Consider the following 15,330-nt stretch of genomic DNA (forward strand, 5'->3'; position numbering starts at 1 on the left):
TTTCTTATTTATTCTATCTATTAATTATTGTCTGGTATTTCTTTCCTTATATTTTTCTTCTTACTTTAAATCTGTTCTCGCTAGCGCTAAATTGTGTCTTTGTAGCTTCTATTTTTTTCGTTTGTTTATTTTCTCCTCAACCACACACGTCACATCAGGACCCCCTTCCCCTCCGCCCAACTAAAGGGTCTTCTTGTACCTCTGGAATTTTGGTTCGAATTTCTGATGTGCTCATTCCTTTTTTTTTTTTTTTTTTCCTTTTTTTTGCCACAGTTGATATTTATTTTCTGACGCCTCTCCTTTTCACAGTTTTTTGTCTAGTTAATATTTTACCTTTTTTTTTTTTTTTAGCTTGTCTTTACAATTTTTTCTTCCATTTCGTGTTTCTTGTTGCTCTTCAGTCTTCATTTTTTTTAACAATTGATATTCACTTTCTCAAGCCTCTCCTTTTTTCCATTTTTTTGTCTTAATTAATATTCTATCATTTTTGTGACTGCTGCATCTGTCTTTACAATTTCTGCTTTCATTTCGTGTTTGTGTCTGCTCTTCACTCTGCTTTTTGTCTGCTTCTGTGCATTCTTATTCTGCTTCGCTACACACCGATGACGACTTAGGACCCCCCCCCCACACACCACCACAACCACCACCACCCAGCCCAGTTAAAGGATCTTCTTGGGGAAATATTGATTTGAGTTCTTCTTTTAGTTATATTTATATTTATTTATTTATTTATTATGCATGTGTTCATTTATTCTCGTTTGCCCCTCTTTTCGTTCTATTATTTATCTTTATTCATTTATACAGTATTTTCCTGCGTCTTCCTTCTTCATTTTTTCCCTTTCATAAATTTCCTTCACTTTATGTCTCCAACTTTTCCAAATTTTTTCCTCTTCAATTCGAGTATGAATAAATAGAATAAATGAATAAATAAAAATCATCCATGCCTAAATAAATGACCTGAATTATTTGTCCTCTTTTTGGCCTTTATTTGGTTCTGTTTCTCTTTTATTTACCGATTTATTTTCTTGTCTGTGTCCTGTTTCTACTAAACTTTATTCAATCTTGTTGTTTATCTGATTAACCCTGTGTCATTACCGATTTTCAGGTTCTCGCCAACTTTCCTATCTTTAATTTCTCTCTCTCTCTCTCTCTCTCTCTCTCTCTCAACATAATCTCCACTCAACACAAAAAAATATCCCTGTCTTATTTTTTTTACTCTTGCTAAAATTTTACAAGAAATTAATAATGAAAAAAATATTGCAACGAGGAACAGTATGGCGGATATTAAATTTTTGATGTGAAGTATTTTTTTATTTATTTTTTTTCATGCTGGGTAAAAACAGCATCTTCAAAGGAATTCCCAAGTGACGTAAGGGAGTTTTTCGCATGAATGACTTGTGTTTGTGTTGTAGTGGCGCGTGTGTGGGCGGGAGGGAAGGGGTGGGGTGGAAGTAGGAAGGAAAGAAAGGAGGAAGGAAAGAAGAGAGGAAGGCGGTAGGAAGGAAAGAAAAGAGGAAGGAATGAACGGGAGAAGGAGGTAGGAAGAAAAGAAGGGAGGAAGGAAAGAAGGGAGAACGGAAGGTAGAAAGGCAGAAGGGTTGAGTGGGGAGTGGTGAAGAGGACAAGGTGGGGAGATGGAAGAGGGGCGAGAGAGATGGTTGGGAGGGGAGGGGAGGGGAGGGGAGGGGAGGGGAGGGGTGGGGTGGGGTGGGGTGGGGTGGGGTTGTACTGTGTTGTGTTGTGTTTCATGGGGACTGGAGAAGGGGACAGGGTGGGGAGATGGTAGTGAGGGGAGGGGTGGGGTGAAATTGGGATGGGTTGGGTTGAGTGGGGACTGGAGAAGATGGAGACTGGGTGGGAAGGTGGTAGAGAGGGGAGGGAGTGGGGTGAGGTTGGGCTGGGTGGAGGAGAGGGTAAACAGAGATGGAAGGAGGAAAGGGGGAAAGAGAAACGAGAGGGGAGGGAAGCAGGAGCTGATGGGGGAATGGGAGAACAGGGGTGGGGTGTGGATCGGTGAAGGAGGTGGGGAGGAACCGGATGGGGAGATGGGAGAGGGGCGGAAAAGGAAGATATGGTAGTAGAAGGAGCGAGAGGCGGGGTCGAGTGGAGGATGCGGGGAGGGGAGGGGGAGCAGAAGATGTAAAGGAGGGAAGGGGAAGTGGAAGATGAGAGGGAGAGGAGGAATACAAAGAAGAAGAAGGGATGGGGACGGATGGAGTAAATATGAATGGATGGGTGAGGGAGGGACAGCGGTGGGAAAGACGGTTGGGAGAGAGGATGGAAAGATGGGAGGGGGGGGAGAGAGGAAAGGATAAGGAGGGGAGAGTGGATTTGAGTGAGGGTGGGGAGGATGGAAAGGAGGGGGGAAGGGGCTAGTGTGGAAGGGAGGGAGACAATGGAGAAAGGGGGGAAGGAGAGGGGAGGGGAAGTGAGGAGGAGAGAGGGATATGGGTATGAATAGGTGAGGGTGGATGTGGGAGGATCTGGTGGACACGGAAAGGGGTGAGGGAAGAGAGTGGAGGGAGGGAGGGAGTATGAAGGAATGGATGAGGATGGAAGAGATGGAGAAATAGTGAAGAGGAGCAACGGGAGGAGAGTGGGAACGGGGGGATGGGGATAAGAGGGGGTGGAAGGAGGGGAAATATCGGAAGTGGAAGGGATGGGGAGGGAGCGAGTGGGTATGAATGGGTTGGTGAGGGTCGAGAAGTCATGATGGAACGGAAGGGGGAAGGAAGTAACTGTTAAAAATGGGAAGGTAGGAAGGAAGGAGGAAAGTAAAGTAGGATGGAAAGAAGGAAGACAGGAGAAGGAAGAATGGAAGGTAGGAAGGCAGAAGGGAAGGAGGGGACTGCGGAAGAATGGAAGGTATGCAGGAAGGAAGGATCGGAAAGGAAGGGAGGGGAGGAGAGGGAGAAGGAAAGTGTAAGTAGGAGTGAACAGTTTGAGGTGGAGTGGAAGGGAAAGTAAGGGGAAGAGGGGGAAGTGCGGGGGAGGGGGAAAGTAGCAGTGGATGGATGAGAGTAGTGGGAAGGGGGGAAGGATTGAGTGGATGGGTATGAATGGGTGGATGAGGAGGAGATGGGGAAGGAGGTGGATGAGGAAGAAATGAGAAGGAAGTCAACAGGAAAAAATTTGGGTGGATGAACGAAACTGGGTGAGTGAGGGTGGGGGGGGGTGCGAGATAAGAGGGAGGGGGAGCGGGGAGGAGGGGAAGGGGAAGGGGAGAGGAAGGAGATGGGGAGGGGGAAGGGGGGGTCGTGGCGCGTGGGGGGGTCATTGCAGGTCTTGCTGGAATCAATAGATGGAGTAGCATCCCTTCCCCAGTCCTGCCTTTCTCTCACCCCTCTCTCTCTGTTCCCTCTCACTCACTTTCTCTAATCTTCCTCCTCCTCCTATCCTCAGTCTCTCATCTCATCTCCCTCCTCTCTTTCTCCTATCCCTTCCTCTCTTTTATCTCCTCTCCACCTTTCTCTCTCTCTCTCTCTCTCTCTCTCTCTCTCTCTCGCATCTCCCCTTTCTCTCATTCTCATCTTCCCTTCTTTCTCATCTCGCTTCATATTCCACGTTATCATTTGCTGTTCACAACTTTAATCTCTCTCTCTCTCTCTCTCTCTCTCTCTTTCTCTCTCTATTTTATTCCCTTTTTACATAGGGAAAATGTGTGTTGTTTCAGCTTTTCCTTCTTTCTCTATCTCCATTTGTCCTTCTTCGCTTTTCCTCCCCCTCCACTGGTAGGGGTGAGGAGGGGGAGGAGGAAAGGGGGGGCTGGCCGAGTCCTATCCCCCCTTCCCTCCCATTTCCCTCCCTCTTTCCCTCCCTAGTAAGGCCTAAACCCCTACCAGCATCCCAGCAGTCCTTCCATTCTCAGTCCAGCCCAACACACACACACACACACACACACACACACACACACACACACACACACACACACACACACACACACACACACACACACACACACACACACACACACACACACACACACACACACACACACACACACACACACACACACACACACACACACTGCAACCTCCCCAATAAACTTAACAGCTAATATTAACCATTGTTTAGTGGTCTCAGTCTTCTCCTCTCATGTCCACACTCACCACACTCGAAATCTCACCACAGACGCAGCATATTCAGCACCTAATATGATGATGATGATGATGATGATGATGATGATACGGATGATGACAATGGTGGTGTAGGTGGTGATGATGATGATGATGATGATGATGGTTTTGGTATTGTTGCTGTTGTTGTTGTTGGCGTAACCCGGATGTACGGCAAGAAACCAGCCACAAACAGTCGCTTCCGGAGACTAACTCTATAATATTCTTTCCCTATCGTCTTTGTACTCCAACTTGAGCCAGATTATCGTCTTTTTTCATCTTACTTCGCGTTGCTCAATGGCAGAAAAAGACAATACTGCGGATCTGCATTCTTTCCCTAATACCATAGATCTGCATTCTCTCCACAGCACTTCTTCATGACTAGCAACACGTTAGGTGGAAGAGAGAGACATGGAACCGATTTTTAGAGACTGTGGGTTCTGTGTAAGCCCGAAACATTAGAGTAAATAGAGAATACAAGCTCTTCCCTCTCTCTCTCTCTCTCTCTCTCTCTCTCACCCAACACTTCCACTTGTCACAACCGTCTCCACAAGCGCCGCAGTCTAGTGCTAATGTACTCTTATAAATCAACATTCACGATGGAGAGATGGCAATTTTGGTCAAGTAAGAGTATGAAACGTATAGAACCAGATATTCTTCACCTTCAAATCAACTTTCAAAATTAAGGTATAACGAAAAGGTGAATTAACTCCTCATTAACAAATTCTCTTAAGCTGCATATAATCTAATGGCTTGAATAATATAGTAATAAAATAAGCAATAACGCAGTAAATACGTACTCGGATTGCAGGAATTAAGGCGTATTTATTTATGTCAGGGAAGGTGGAGGAAGCCCTGATTTTTGACAGTCATCTTCATAAAACTTTTGAGGTCTGGCGAACGACTGTGTTTTATATCACACTGTCGGCAGCGAGGTGAAAAAGACTCTCTCTCTCTCCCTCTCTCTCTCTCTCAGACTCCCCCGCCCCCACCTAACCCACATTTCGGCCCTTTTACCTCCCGGGTCGCAGGCAATTCAGTTTTGGTCCCTGATTTGGTGTTTCTCCTCCCCTGACGAGGTTTGGGGTGGGGGGATTGAGAGGGGGAAGGGGAGGGGATAGAGGAGAGGGCATTAAGTCAGAGGGGAAGGGACGAGAGAGAAGGGAGCCGAGAGAAAAGTGGAAGGGAATAGGTAAGGAGGAGTAAGGGAAGTAAGAGGGGGAGGAAACGGTGATTTTGGGAGGGAAGGGGTGATTTTGGGAGGGAAGGGGTGATTTTGGGAGGAGAGGGGTGATTTTGTGAGAGGAGGAGTGATTATTTGGAGGGGGAGATTTTGGGAGGGGAGGGGTGATTTTGAGAAGGCTTTGAGAAGGGAGGGATGATGGGTAAGAAGGGGAAGGGTGGGGAGTCTTAGAGGGGTGAGATGGGGTAAGGGGTGGGTACGATTTAGGAGTGATGTGAAAAGAATGATAGTGAAAGGGGTGAAAGATTTGAGATGGGGAGGGGTGGGGGGCTTCGAGAGGGGGAGGGGTGAAGTGAAAGAGGTGAGGGTGATTCCAATGGTGAGGGGAAGAAAGGAAGGGGGAAGTAGAGGGTTTGTGGAGAGGTGAGAAGGGAGGGGAGTGTGGATTGGTGGTTCTCCCAGTGCTACTTGGTTTGGTGGAAAGAGAGAGAGAGAGAGAGAGAGAGAGAGAGAGAGAGAGAGAGAGAGTATCGTCCCCTTTCCCCTAAATAACAGCAATTACAGACAAATACCTTGGATGGAAATAAACACGCACTCGGTTAATTAAAAACTTCACTAATTGTCCAAAATATGTGTATTCTTTTCGGCGCCCGGCATTCCACACAGCGAGAGCGCCAGGTAGATAAGGAAGGCACGGCAGGTGAGTTTATTATTACGCTATATACACTGCGCTGTCGGTCGGTGCGAAGGGGAGAAAGGGGGAGAATGAGTGGAGAGGGGAGGAGGGGGGAAAGGAGAGAATCATGGGGAAGAATGAATGGAGAGGGGAGGAGGGGGGAAAGGAGAGAATCATGGGGAAGAATGAATGGAGAGGGGAGGAGAGGGGAAAGGGGAGAACCGTGGGGAAGAATGAATGGAGAAGGGAGGAAAGAGGCAAAGGAAGGATCATGGGGGAGGTGAGGGGAAGGGGGAGCATCAGAAGGGAGAAAAGGGAAAGGGGAAGCATCAAAGGGGAGAAAAAAAGGAGCAGAAGGTAAAAGGAGTGAAGCGAAGGGAAGGGGGTAAAGAACATGAAAGGGGATGAAAGAGAGGCATTCGAGTGGGGAAATGTGCAGAGACGCATGAATAGAGATGGGACAGTTATTGGGGAAGGTATGGAGAGGGGGAGGAGAGAGGATATGAAGAAGGGGGGGGGATGGTAGGGGGTATGAAGTTGGAATGGAGAGACTGGGAAACGCATGGAGAGGGAAGGGAGAGAAACTGGGAGATAGGAGGGTATGGAGAGGGATGGAAGAAAAGCTGAGAGGAGGAAAGTTTTGGAAATGGGAGGTAAGAGAAACTGGAGGAGGAAGGAAGGAAATGGCATGAAAAAGAAGGGGGAAAGTGGGAAGGAGGGGAAGGGAGAGGGGGAAAGTGGGAAGGAGGGGAAGGGAGAGGGCGTGAAGAGGGAGAGGGTAAGGACATGAAGGAGGAAGAGAGGAAAGGGTAGGAAATAGGATAAAAGAGGGAAGGAGAGGGCATGAAGAGAGGGGACAAGGGGAGAAAGGGAAGCAGAGGGACGCGGAAGGGAGGAGTAGGTAAGCAGAGGGAAGGGGAGGGGTAGGGAAGCAGAAGGATGGGGAGAAGTAGGGAAGCTGAGAGAAGGAGAGAGGTAGGGAAGCAAAGGGAAGGGGAAGGAGGACAAAGGGAAGGGGAAGGGTAGTGGATGTCAGCACTCCCCTTTACCCTCCCCATCTGGTTTTATATTATGAAGAATATTACACTTTTTTAATATATGGTTTTGATAGGCCGGCATAATTGGACGAAGCACATCATAAACTGCCATTGTTGTTTATACTGCAATTAAAAAACGGTGATATAGCCCTTTTTTATAGATTTCCATGCAGGATAATACTACTGAACACAGTCTTTCTATCATCCTGGAATTAAAAGTTAAGCTGATCTGTTTGTTTATTCATTTTACTTTTTTTTTCCTGCTCTTCCGCGGCCACACTGTTATCACTTCGGTTTTATTATTATTATTATTATTATTATTATCATCTGTTCCGCGGCTGCTCTGCTATCGCTCTGGTTTTAATGTTAAGTACAGGAGGTCTTTTTCGGATCTTAATATAATCGTTTCTGAATATGATCAAAGCGAGATATAATGCGTGGATCAATGCAAAATATAATACGCTGACCAAAGCAAACAATGATACGTGTCTGTATTTCCCGATTCGTTCAATGAATCATTTGTGCACCTTTTCTATGGCCATCCTCACTTGACTAATGTTAACCTCTTCACTACGTGGTCTTTTCTAAATTAAATACAAATCGTCAAACAGCAAGGGGAAAAAAAATTGATCACAGTATTCAGAGAGACCATGATTTGGTGTTGACCTTTGACCTTGACCTTGACCTTTGATATCTCTGCACTAAACTCGAATCACGTCTTCACTCCCCCACACGTAATATATGTGCCAAGTGTGAGCCATATCGGATAAGGTATTCATGAGATAACGCCACGCTCTGAATTTTTATCATGACCCCGTGACCATGACCTTTGACCTTCCTTCACTCAAATTGACCTACTTCTTCCCAGACCCACAGACAAAATAAGTGCCAATTTTGATCCACCTCGGTTCAGGTATTCGTGTGACAGTGTTTACATGATACGTAGATACATAAATATATCTGTTTTTTATTGACCAGCTCCACCCCAAAAATAAATGAATAAGTAAATAAACACAAAAATAAAAATCGTTTCAGGTATTCGTGCAATATTTTGTTTACGTGATACATAGATACATAAATACGTCTGTTTTCAATAAATAAATAAAATAAAACTCTACAGCGCTTTTTCGCCAACTATCGCAGCGTCAGCATTATTAGAGTGATTTGCAGCGGGTCAGGAATAACTTAATCTATTTTCATTTTCCGATAGGTCACTCCCTCCACCTTAAATAACACGGCTTGGGATTACTGGCAATGGGGGAACTATGCAAAATGACAGATGTGGGACAATGTTAGCTGCCTTTGTTGACTAAGGGATTCGGGAGACCAAGGGAGGGATGGAATGGTGAGATAAATGAGAGAGGGGGGATAACAGTTAGACGGATTGAGTGGAGAGATACCGGTATATGAGAGAGGGATGTGTTAGTTGTGGAAACCAAATGGCAAAGGACAAGGTGAGATGGACGTGATTTGTCTATGGTCACCTGGTACGGGATGAAGGCGTCTGGCTAAAGATAAATAAATAAACAAATAGATAATCTGCAAACAGCATTCCAGTATAAACTCTATTAACCTCATCTCATGTGCTGCTGGGACGGTTCAATCTGTTAGTGTGGGCGTGGGTGGGGCAATGGAAATGGTAAATGAATAAATGATGCAGGACAGACATTGATAACTCTGAATAAGCCGTCCCCGCAGCACAGAAGAAATTGCCCTACGGTGTGGAAGAGAAGCGTTATATACGGACCACCGTGCATATTCTTTCTCAGAAAACCTTTTAACTTAGTCTTTCTATCGTTGTCTGTACTGGGACACGCCAAAACCACTTCCGAGGCTCCTTGCATCTTATTTCGCTACCTGCTACGGAACTACATGTCTTCCATAGCACTATTCGTGACTAGGAGCACATACTAGTGTTTTCCTATTCACCTCGGCATTTAAGGTGGAGAGATGGCAACTATGGGCCAAGTTAGAGTGAAAAGAGTAAAGTTAATTGTACTGAATGTGATTTCGCTCCTGTTTATCACTGCACTTATTGACTACTGCGTGTCGAATTATTGCAGTGTGATTACCCAACTGTGTTATCACTCCGTATTTAACTGTGCAAGATGTCGAGTTGCGCTGATTACTGTGTAACTATCGAACTGTTTATCATTGCAGTATATGATTGTGCAAGGTGTTGACTGAGTGATTATTGCAGTGTGATTACCCAACTGTTTCTTCATTCTGTATTTACCTGTATCGTACTAGGTGCTGATTTAGTGCACAGTAATAATCCAAGCTTTATCTCTCTGTACAGGTGGAGGTGTACGGAAGATGCACATCGTCCACAACAGCGAGACACCTGCCACCACCTACGCCATCTTGGACACCGGAACTAAACAGGTGTGTGGCGTAATATAGGTAGGCCTTTGGTTCTTTTTCCTGTACCTGTCTCGTGCTGGTGACGTTTCTCTCTCTCTCTCTCTCTCTCTCTCTCTCTCTCTCTCTCTGCTGTAGCTGTAGTTTTGCTTTATCTGTCTACTTGCCTCTCTCTCTCTCTCTCTCTCTCTCTCTCTCTCTCTCTCTCTCTCTCTCTCGATTTCCTTTACCTGTATAATTGCTTGAAATTACAGCCACCTGTCCCTCTACTTACTAATTACATGTACCTGTCTGCCTGCTTGTATTTAGAACTACCTAATTAAATCTACCTGGCTGCCTCATTAGTCTACCTTACCTACCTGTAATTAGATCTTTTTTACCTGTATGTAATTAATCTACCTGTACCCAGGTTAATTGTGGCGAGCTTGTGTTGAAATTAAAAAAGAAAAAATTGAGACCAAAGAGGATGAAAATTGAAATCCCAGCCTCCGTAAAATTGGCTGCCTATCCAACTGTGGACTACCGGCATTCACTCTTTCTCCTCCCAGCTCGTTCTCTCTCTCCGTCTCCCTCTTTCCGATTCTTCTTTCCTCTCTCTTCCTCCTCCTTATTCTTCTTTCCTCTCCCTTCCTTCATTACAATTTTTCTTTCCTCCCCTTCCCTCTTTCCTATCCTTTTTTCTACCTCTCCGTTGTTCGCATTTTTTTCTCCCTCTTCTTCCTTCCTATCCTTCTTTTCTCGTTCATTTTTATCCTTCCTCCTTCCTCTCTCTTCCGCCCTTCTTATTTTCCTTTCCTCTCTCTCCCTCCTTCCTCTCCTTCTTTCCTCTCTCTTCCGCCCTTCTTATTTTCCTTTCCTCTCTCTCCCTCCTTCCTGTCCTTCTTTCCTCCATCTCCCTCTATCTACCTTTCTTTTCTCCCTCTCTCTCCTACCTCTCCAGGTTTCCTTTCTCTTCTCCCTCTGCACTTCTTTCCTCCCTCGTCCTTTTACCCTCCCTCATCTTATCACTTCTCTCCCTTCCTTCCTTTCTTATTCTTTCCTCCCTCTTTCCTCCTTTCATATGTCCGTCTATTCCTTATTCTTGTCATCCTTTCTTCCTTTCTCCTTCCTCCCTCGTATAAATCTTTCCTCCCTCTTCCTCTCCTTCACAATCTATTCCTTCTCTCCTCCTCCGCTTTCTCCGTCCGATCCCCCTGTCCTTTCTCTTCTTAATTCATATTCTCTTTCCTGTCCGTTCTTCCTCTCATTCTTCTTCCCATTTAAACTTTCCTTCCTCCCATCATTCCTTCCTCCGTTTTCCGTATGACCCTCTTCTTTCCCTCTCTCTTAATTCCTTTTTTCGGTTCTCATTCCGCTTCGTTTTTCACAGCCTTTATTTCCTTTTCTCTCTTTACTCTTCCTTCACCTTCTTCCTTCCTTGCATTTACTTTTTCTTGTGCTCACTGTCCCTTTTTTCCTGTTCCCCATTTGACCTCCTTGTATATGTTTTCTTCCTCTCCTTTGTCCCATTCCTTTATATTCTTCCCTCTCATCTTTTCTCCTATCTCCTCTTGCTTTTATCTTCTTCCCCCTTTCATCCTCTCTCTTCCTACCTTCTTATCTTTCCTCACCTTTTTTCTGCTTTCCCACCTTTCTCACCCTTTTCTCGTTCCATCTCATCTTGGCTTCTACTCTCTCCCCCCTTACTCTCCTCCTCCTCAACCCCCATTTGTCATATTTCCTCCCTCCCGCCTCTCCCCTGGTCTCCTACCCACCCCATCCCATCCCCACACTGTTCTCCCCCTCCCCCTTTCCCTTCTCCCCCCTCCCTCCCCCTCCTTCCTGTTCTCCCCCTCCAGTCTCCTCTCAGTCAGTGCAACTCTATTCAACCCTGCTACAAAGGCAAAAAATGGCCAAGGAGAAGCCAGCATGATAAGACAGAGGCAGTATCAGGGGGGCCAACTGTCGACAGGGGGATGGAGAAGATAGGCACCCCCTCCCCTCTCGCTCCTAGTCACCTTTCCGTACTGTGTGTGTGTGTGTGTGTGTGTGTGTGTGTGTGTGTGTGTGTGTGTGTGTGTGTGGTGTGTGTGTGTGTGTGTGTGTGTGTGTGTGTTTACCTATTTGTATTTACCTATTTGTAGTATACAGGAATTGAGGAATGCTCGTGTTGTCCTGTGTGTGTTTGTGTGTGTGTGTGTGTGTGTGTGTGTGTGTGTGTGTGTGTGTGTGTGTGTGTGTGTGTGTGTGTGTTGGAGGTATTTGTTTAAGCTTTCCTGTCATTATCATCATCATCATCATCACCCTACTTTCTCATGTAATCACAAGGTGGTGACTGGGGATAGGTAAAATATGACTCATTTATCCCTTTCTGAACGTATATCAAAGCCAAAAGAAATGCCCCCATAGGTCCCCCCTCCTAGCAAGCATACCGAGCTACGAGGCTGCTTACAACACAAGGCCATCAGCGTCACAAACAAGGAGTGAGAGTTTCCAGCCCTCCACTCTTCCTTTTTAAGTACCCTTCACGCTGGGTTTAGGGCAGTGTTATTTTGTCTACTCCATCCTCAGAGGCTGTAAAGAAACCAAACTCATTTTCAAAGTAGACCGCCAGGATCTCAGACTCTCAGCCACACCTGTTCCTGACCCCCACCTTTGCTTCTTACAGGTGGATACATCAATTAATTTATTATCTGTACCTTATACATTTTTCATGTCCTTGATTTGGAGTTTATTGCCGAATCTTGGACTGTATTTACCGCCGAACTTCAAGTGGCCCTCCCCCTTACTTACGCATAAACGCTGGTACTCCAAAGGAATGGAAAATGAATGTGTTTCGTCCTTATATATGCACGAATCGACACGCACGAACGCAGGCACTCCCAATGTATGGAAAAGTTTTATCCTTTGTCCTCCATTTTCAGACACGAACGCATCCACTCTTATCGCACTGAATATTATCGCTTTTCGTCCCCTCTCTCTCTCTCTCTCTCTCTCTCACACACACACACACACACACACACACAAACAAAAGCACGCGCGCGCGCGAACGCTGGCACTATCAACGCTACGAAAATTATCTTTGGTCGAGACTCCCTTGACGAGTTCCGTAGAGCCCAGTAATAAAGAGTTCCGTAGAGCCCCGTAATAAAGAGTTCCGCAGAGCCCCGTAATAAAGAGTTCCGTAGAGCCCCGTAATAAAGAGTTCCGTAGAGCCCAATAATAAAGAGTTCCGTAGAGCCTCGTAATAAAGAGTTCCGCAGAGCCCCGTAATGAAGAGTTCCGTAGAGCCCCGTAGTAAAGAGTTCCGTAGAGCCCCGTAATAAAGAGTTCCATAGAGCCCCGTAATAAAGAGTTCCGTAGAGCCCCGTAATAAGGAGTTCCGTAGAGCCCCGTAATAAGGAGTTCCGCAGAGCCCGGTAATAAAGTGGTGCAAAAATCTGCCTTGACTGACAGCCGGGAGGTGAGTGATGAGTCTAATTAAGGGTAGCTGACACCTGGAAATAACTGCGAGGGCTAAATATAGAGTTGTGTGCACGAGGAAGGGGGTGTTTTTGTGTCGCTTTGGCCTTACGTACAGGAAAATGACGCTAATTTATGTTTACTTTCCCGGCTTCTGCACTGAAATACAAGAACGTTAAAATATTGGAAACGCTTTTTTATTTACATCATGCACCGTCGTTACTTCCTAACTTTTCACGCCTCACTGAGCCCGATCTGAAGAAACGACATTTATTGCTTGTTATTTATTTAGCTGATTTATCGACATCCCGCTAACTCCGGACGTATTCATTTTTCTGGGTTGCCACTTTTAATTTTTCATTGCAAAATTTTGATGAACACGAAATTACTTCGAAAGAAATGTTTATTTTGGTAAGGAAAAGGCAGTTTAATAAATAGCTTTTATACGCTTGACTCCTTTACTTTGTTACATATTACTTTTATCCACAGCTGGCATTAGTTTTGGCAAAATCCGGCAAGTACCGGAGTAATATGATAATGTATGACGCTAATTAACTGTGCTATAACATGGCCTTAATTAGTTTACACACTCTGTACAATATTGTCCAATTAACTGTGGACACAACAAAACTGTCATGGTGTACGCGACGTGAAACATCAGAATATAATATTGATTTTATAACAATCACTATTATATTATCTGAAAAGTAACTGCTGTGAGGTTTCTACGTGTGGGTAAATGCAGTCACAAGCAATGGGGCCGATAGTCTTGTGTTTATAATACCCCTGTCGGCATGGCAACCTTATTATGTATACCGTACAAGTTGCACCCCCCAAGTGGTGACTAAGGATTTATAATGATGCCACCGAGGGCAGAAGGGTAGTCACTTGCCTCTCAGTGTATTGGATTATTGCCATGGGTACAGCTGCTGGATGTGTCATTGCTTTACTCTATAGTCTAATAAATATAAAAGTTTACACGATATTCTGAAAAGTTTGTTGGGTTCGGAATATCGCATCACTGTTTCAAAAGTTATTGTTCACAGTCTCATTAGGCAACGTTATGAAAGGAACCAGTATTTATGTCCACAACTGTATCCGCACCTCAAAATGAGGAAAATACTCGTATGCCCGTCTGTTATCGCATCTCAAACAGTATTTACGTGAATAAACCCCTCTAACTTCTGCATCCTCTTCCCTCCAGGTAACTCTCTCCGCTGACTACCTGTTTGACCTGATGCTGCCTCGCCTGGATCACATGTACCAGTCCAAGAAGAACCTCAAGATCGAGTCCAAGGGCGCCAAGTACGAGATCGGGGACTTCGTGGTTAAGATTGGGACGGTCACCATGAGCGGACACTACAAGGGTATTCTGGTGGAGGTGAGTGTGGCTGGAGGAGAGGTGGGTTTGTGTGACTGAAGGAGAGTTAGGTCTGTGTGGGTTAAGGAGAGTTAGGTTAGTTTGGCTGAAGGTGAGCTGGGTTGCGTGGTTGATGGAGAGTTAGGTTAGTGTGGGTGAAGGAGAGTTTGGTTAGTTCGGCTGAAGGATGGTTGGGTTAGTATGGTTGTAGGAGAGTATGGTTTGTTTGGCTGAAGGAAAGTAAGGTTAATTTGGTTGAAGGAGAGTTTGATTAGTATGACTGAGGGAGAGTTGCGATGATATGAGTGAAGGAAAGTTAAATCACTCCAGCTGAATATCTAGGCCACTGTAATTGAAGGGAAGTTAGATTAATAAGGTAATTAACCCCTTTCAGTACTAAACCATTTTAAAATATATTCTTGCTATTGGATTTTTTTTTTTTTTTTTTTTTTGCCTAGACAGTACCCCACGAAGAAATGATATCTATAAAAACACTCCAATAAGGACATCTATTTTTTATTACTGCTATACCTTCAGATGATTTAATTCAGCCTAGGAAAGCGTTGAGTGAGCTGAGCTGCTACGATGGGTAGGACTGATGATGATGATGAACAGAGTGGGTTTGTTGGTGTGGATGTAGTTGCTAATAGTATGGATAGCACTGGAGTCGATGGTGTGGAGAAATATGAGGATGTTCACATGTGTAAATGCCCATGTGACCGTTGTTGGTGGTGGGGGAGCTATGGTAGTGAATGATGGTTATTGTACACAAGCTATATACAGTTATGATTTGTTTTGGATATAGGCTATATAACTACACTTCTGTATAAAAGCGAACCACGAAATCCCCTTATTACTGAGACTGTCCCCCAGGTGGAGTACTTGCCCTGTGTCACCCCTGCCCTGTGTTGGTCGCTGATGAGGGAGTTTATGCAGAGCTTCATGGGGTCCTGCGTCAAGCCCACAACCCCGACGTATCTGCAGGTCCGTCATTCTTTCGTGTGTACTTGTGTTGTCTATTTTGGCTCGTCCAGCTTTGTTTACGTCTTGCCTTGTTGTCTCCATGTCCTTGTGTGTGCTTTTGTGTGTGTATACCTTGTGTGTCACCATGTTCTGTCTTCTGTGTGTGTCTTTGCTTGCTCTTGTGTCCCTGCGTC

At 45.2% G+C, this 15,330-nt stretch overlaps 1 protein-coding gene across 1 annotated transcript in view; it reads left to right on the forward strand.

Annotated features, from left to right (window-relative positions):
• MED20 (Mediator complex subunit 20) overlaps nucleotides 1–15,330 on the forward strand; it is a 36,893-nt gene that overhangs the window by 9,409 nt on the left and 12,154 nt on the right. The window contains exons 2-4 of the mRNA XM_080267549.1: nucleotides 9,311–9,396; nucleotides 14,018–14,194; nucleotides 15,047–15,157. Of these exons, the coding sequence (XP_080123675.1) occupies nucleotides 9,311–9,396; nucleotides 14,018–14,194; nucleotides 15,047–15,157 (374 nt within the window). The remainder of the gene's footprint in view (nucleotides 1–9,310; nucleotides 9,397–14,017; nucleotides 14,195–15,046; nucleotides 15,158–15,330) is intronic.

The sequence above is a fragment of the Coenobita brevimanus genome, chromosome 24, assembly GCF_032717465.1.
Source record: "Coenobita brevimanus isolate Jiangsu-jjx chromosome 24, ASM3271746v2, whole genome shotgun sequence".
Taxonomy (NCBI): domain Eukaryota; kingdom Metazoa; phylum Arthropoda; class Malacostraca; order Decapoda; family Coenobitidae; genus Coenobita; species Coenobita brevimanus.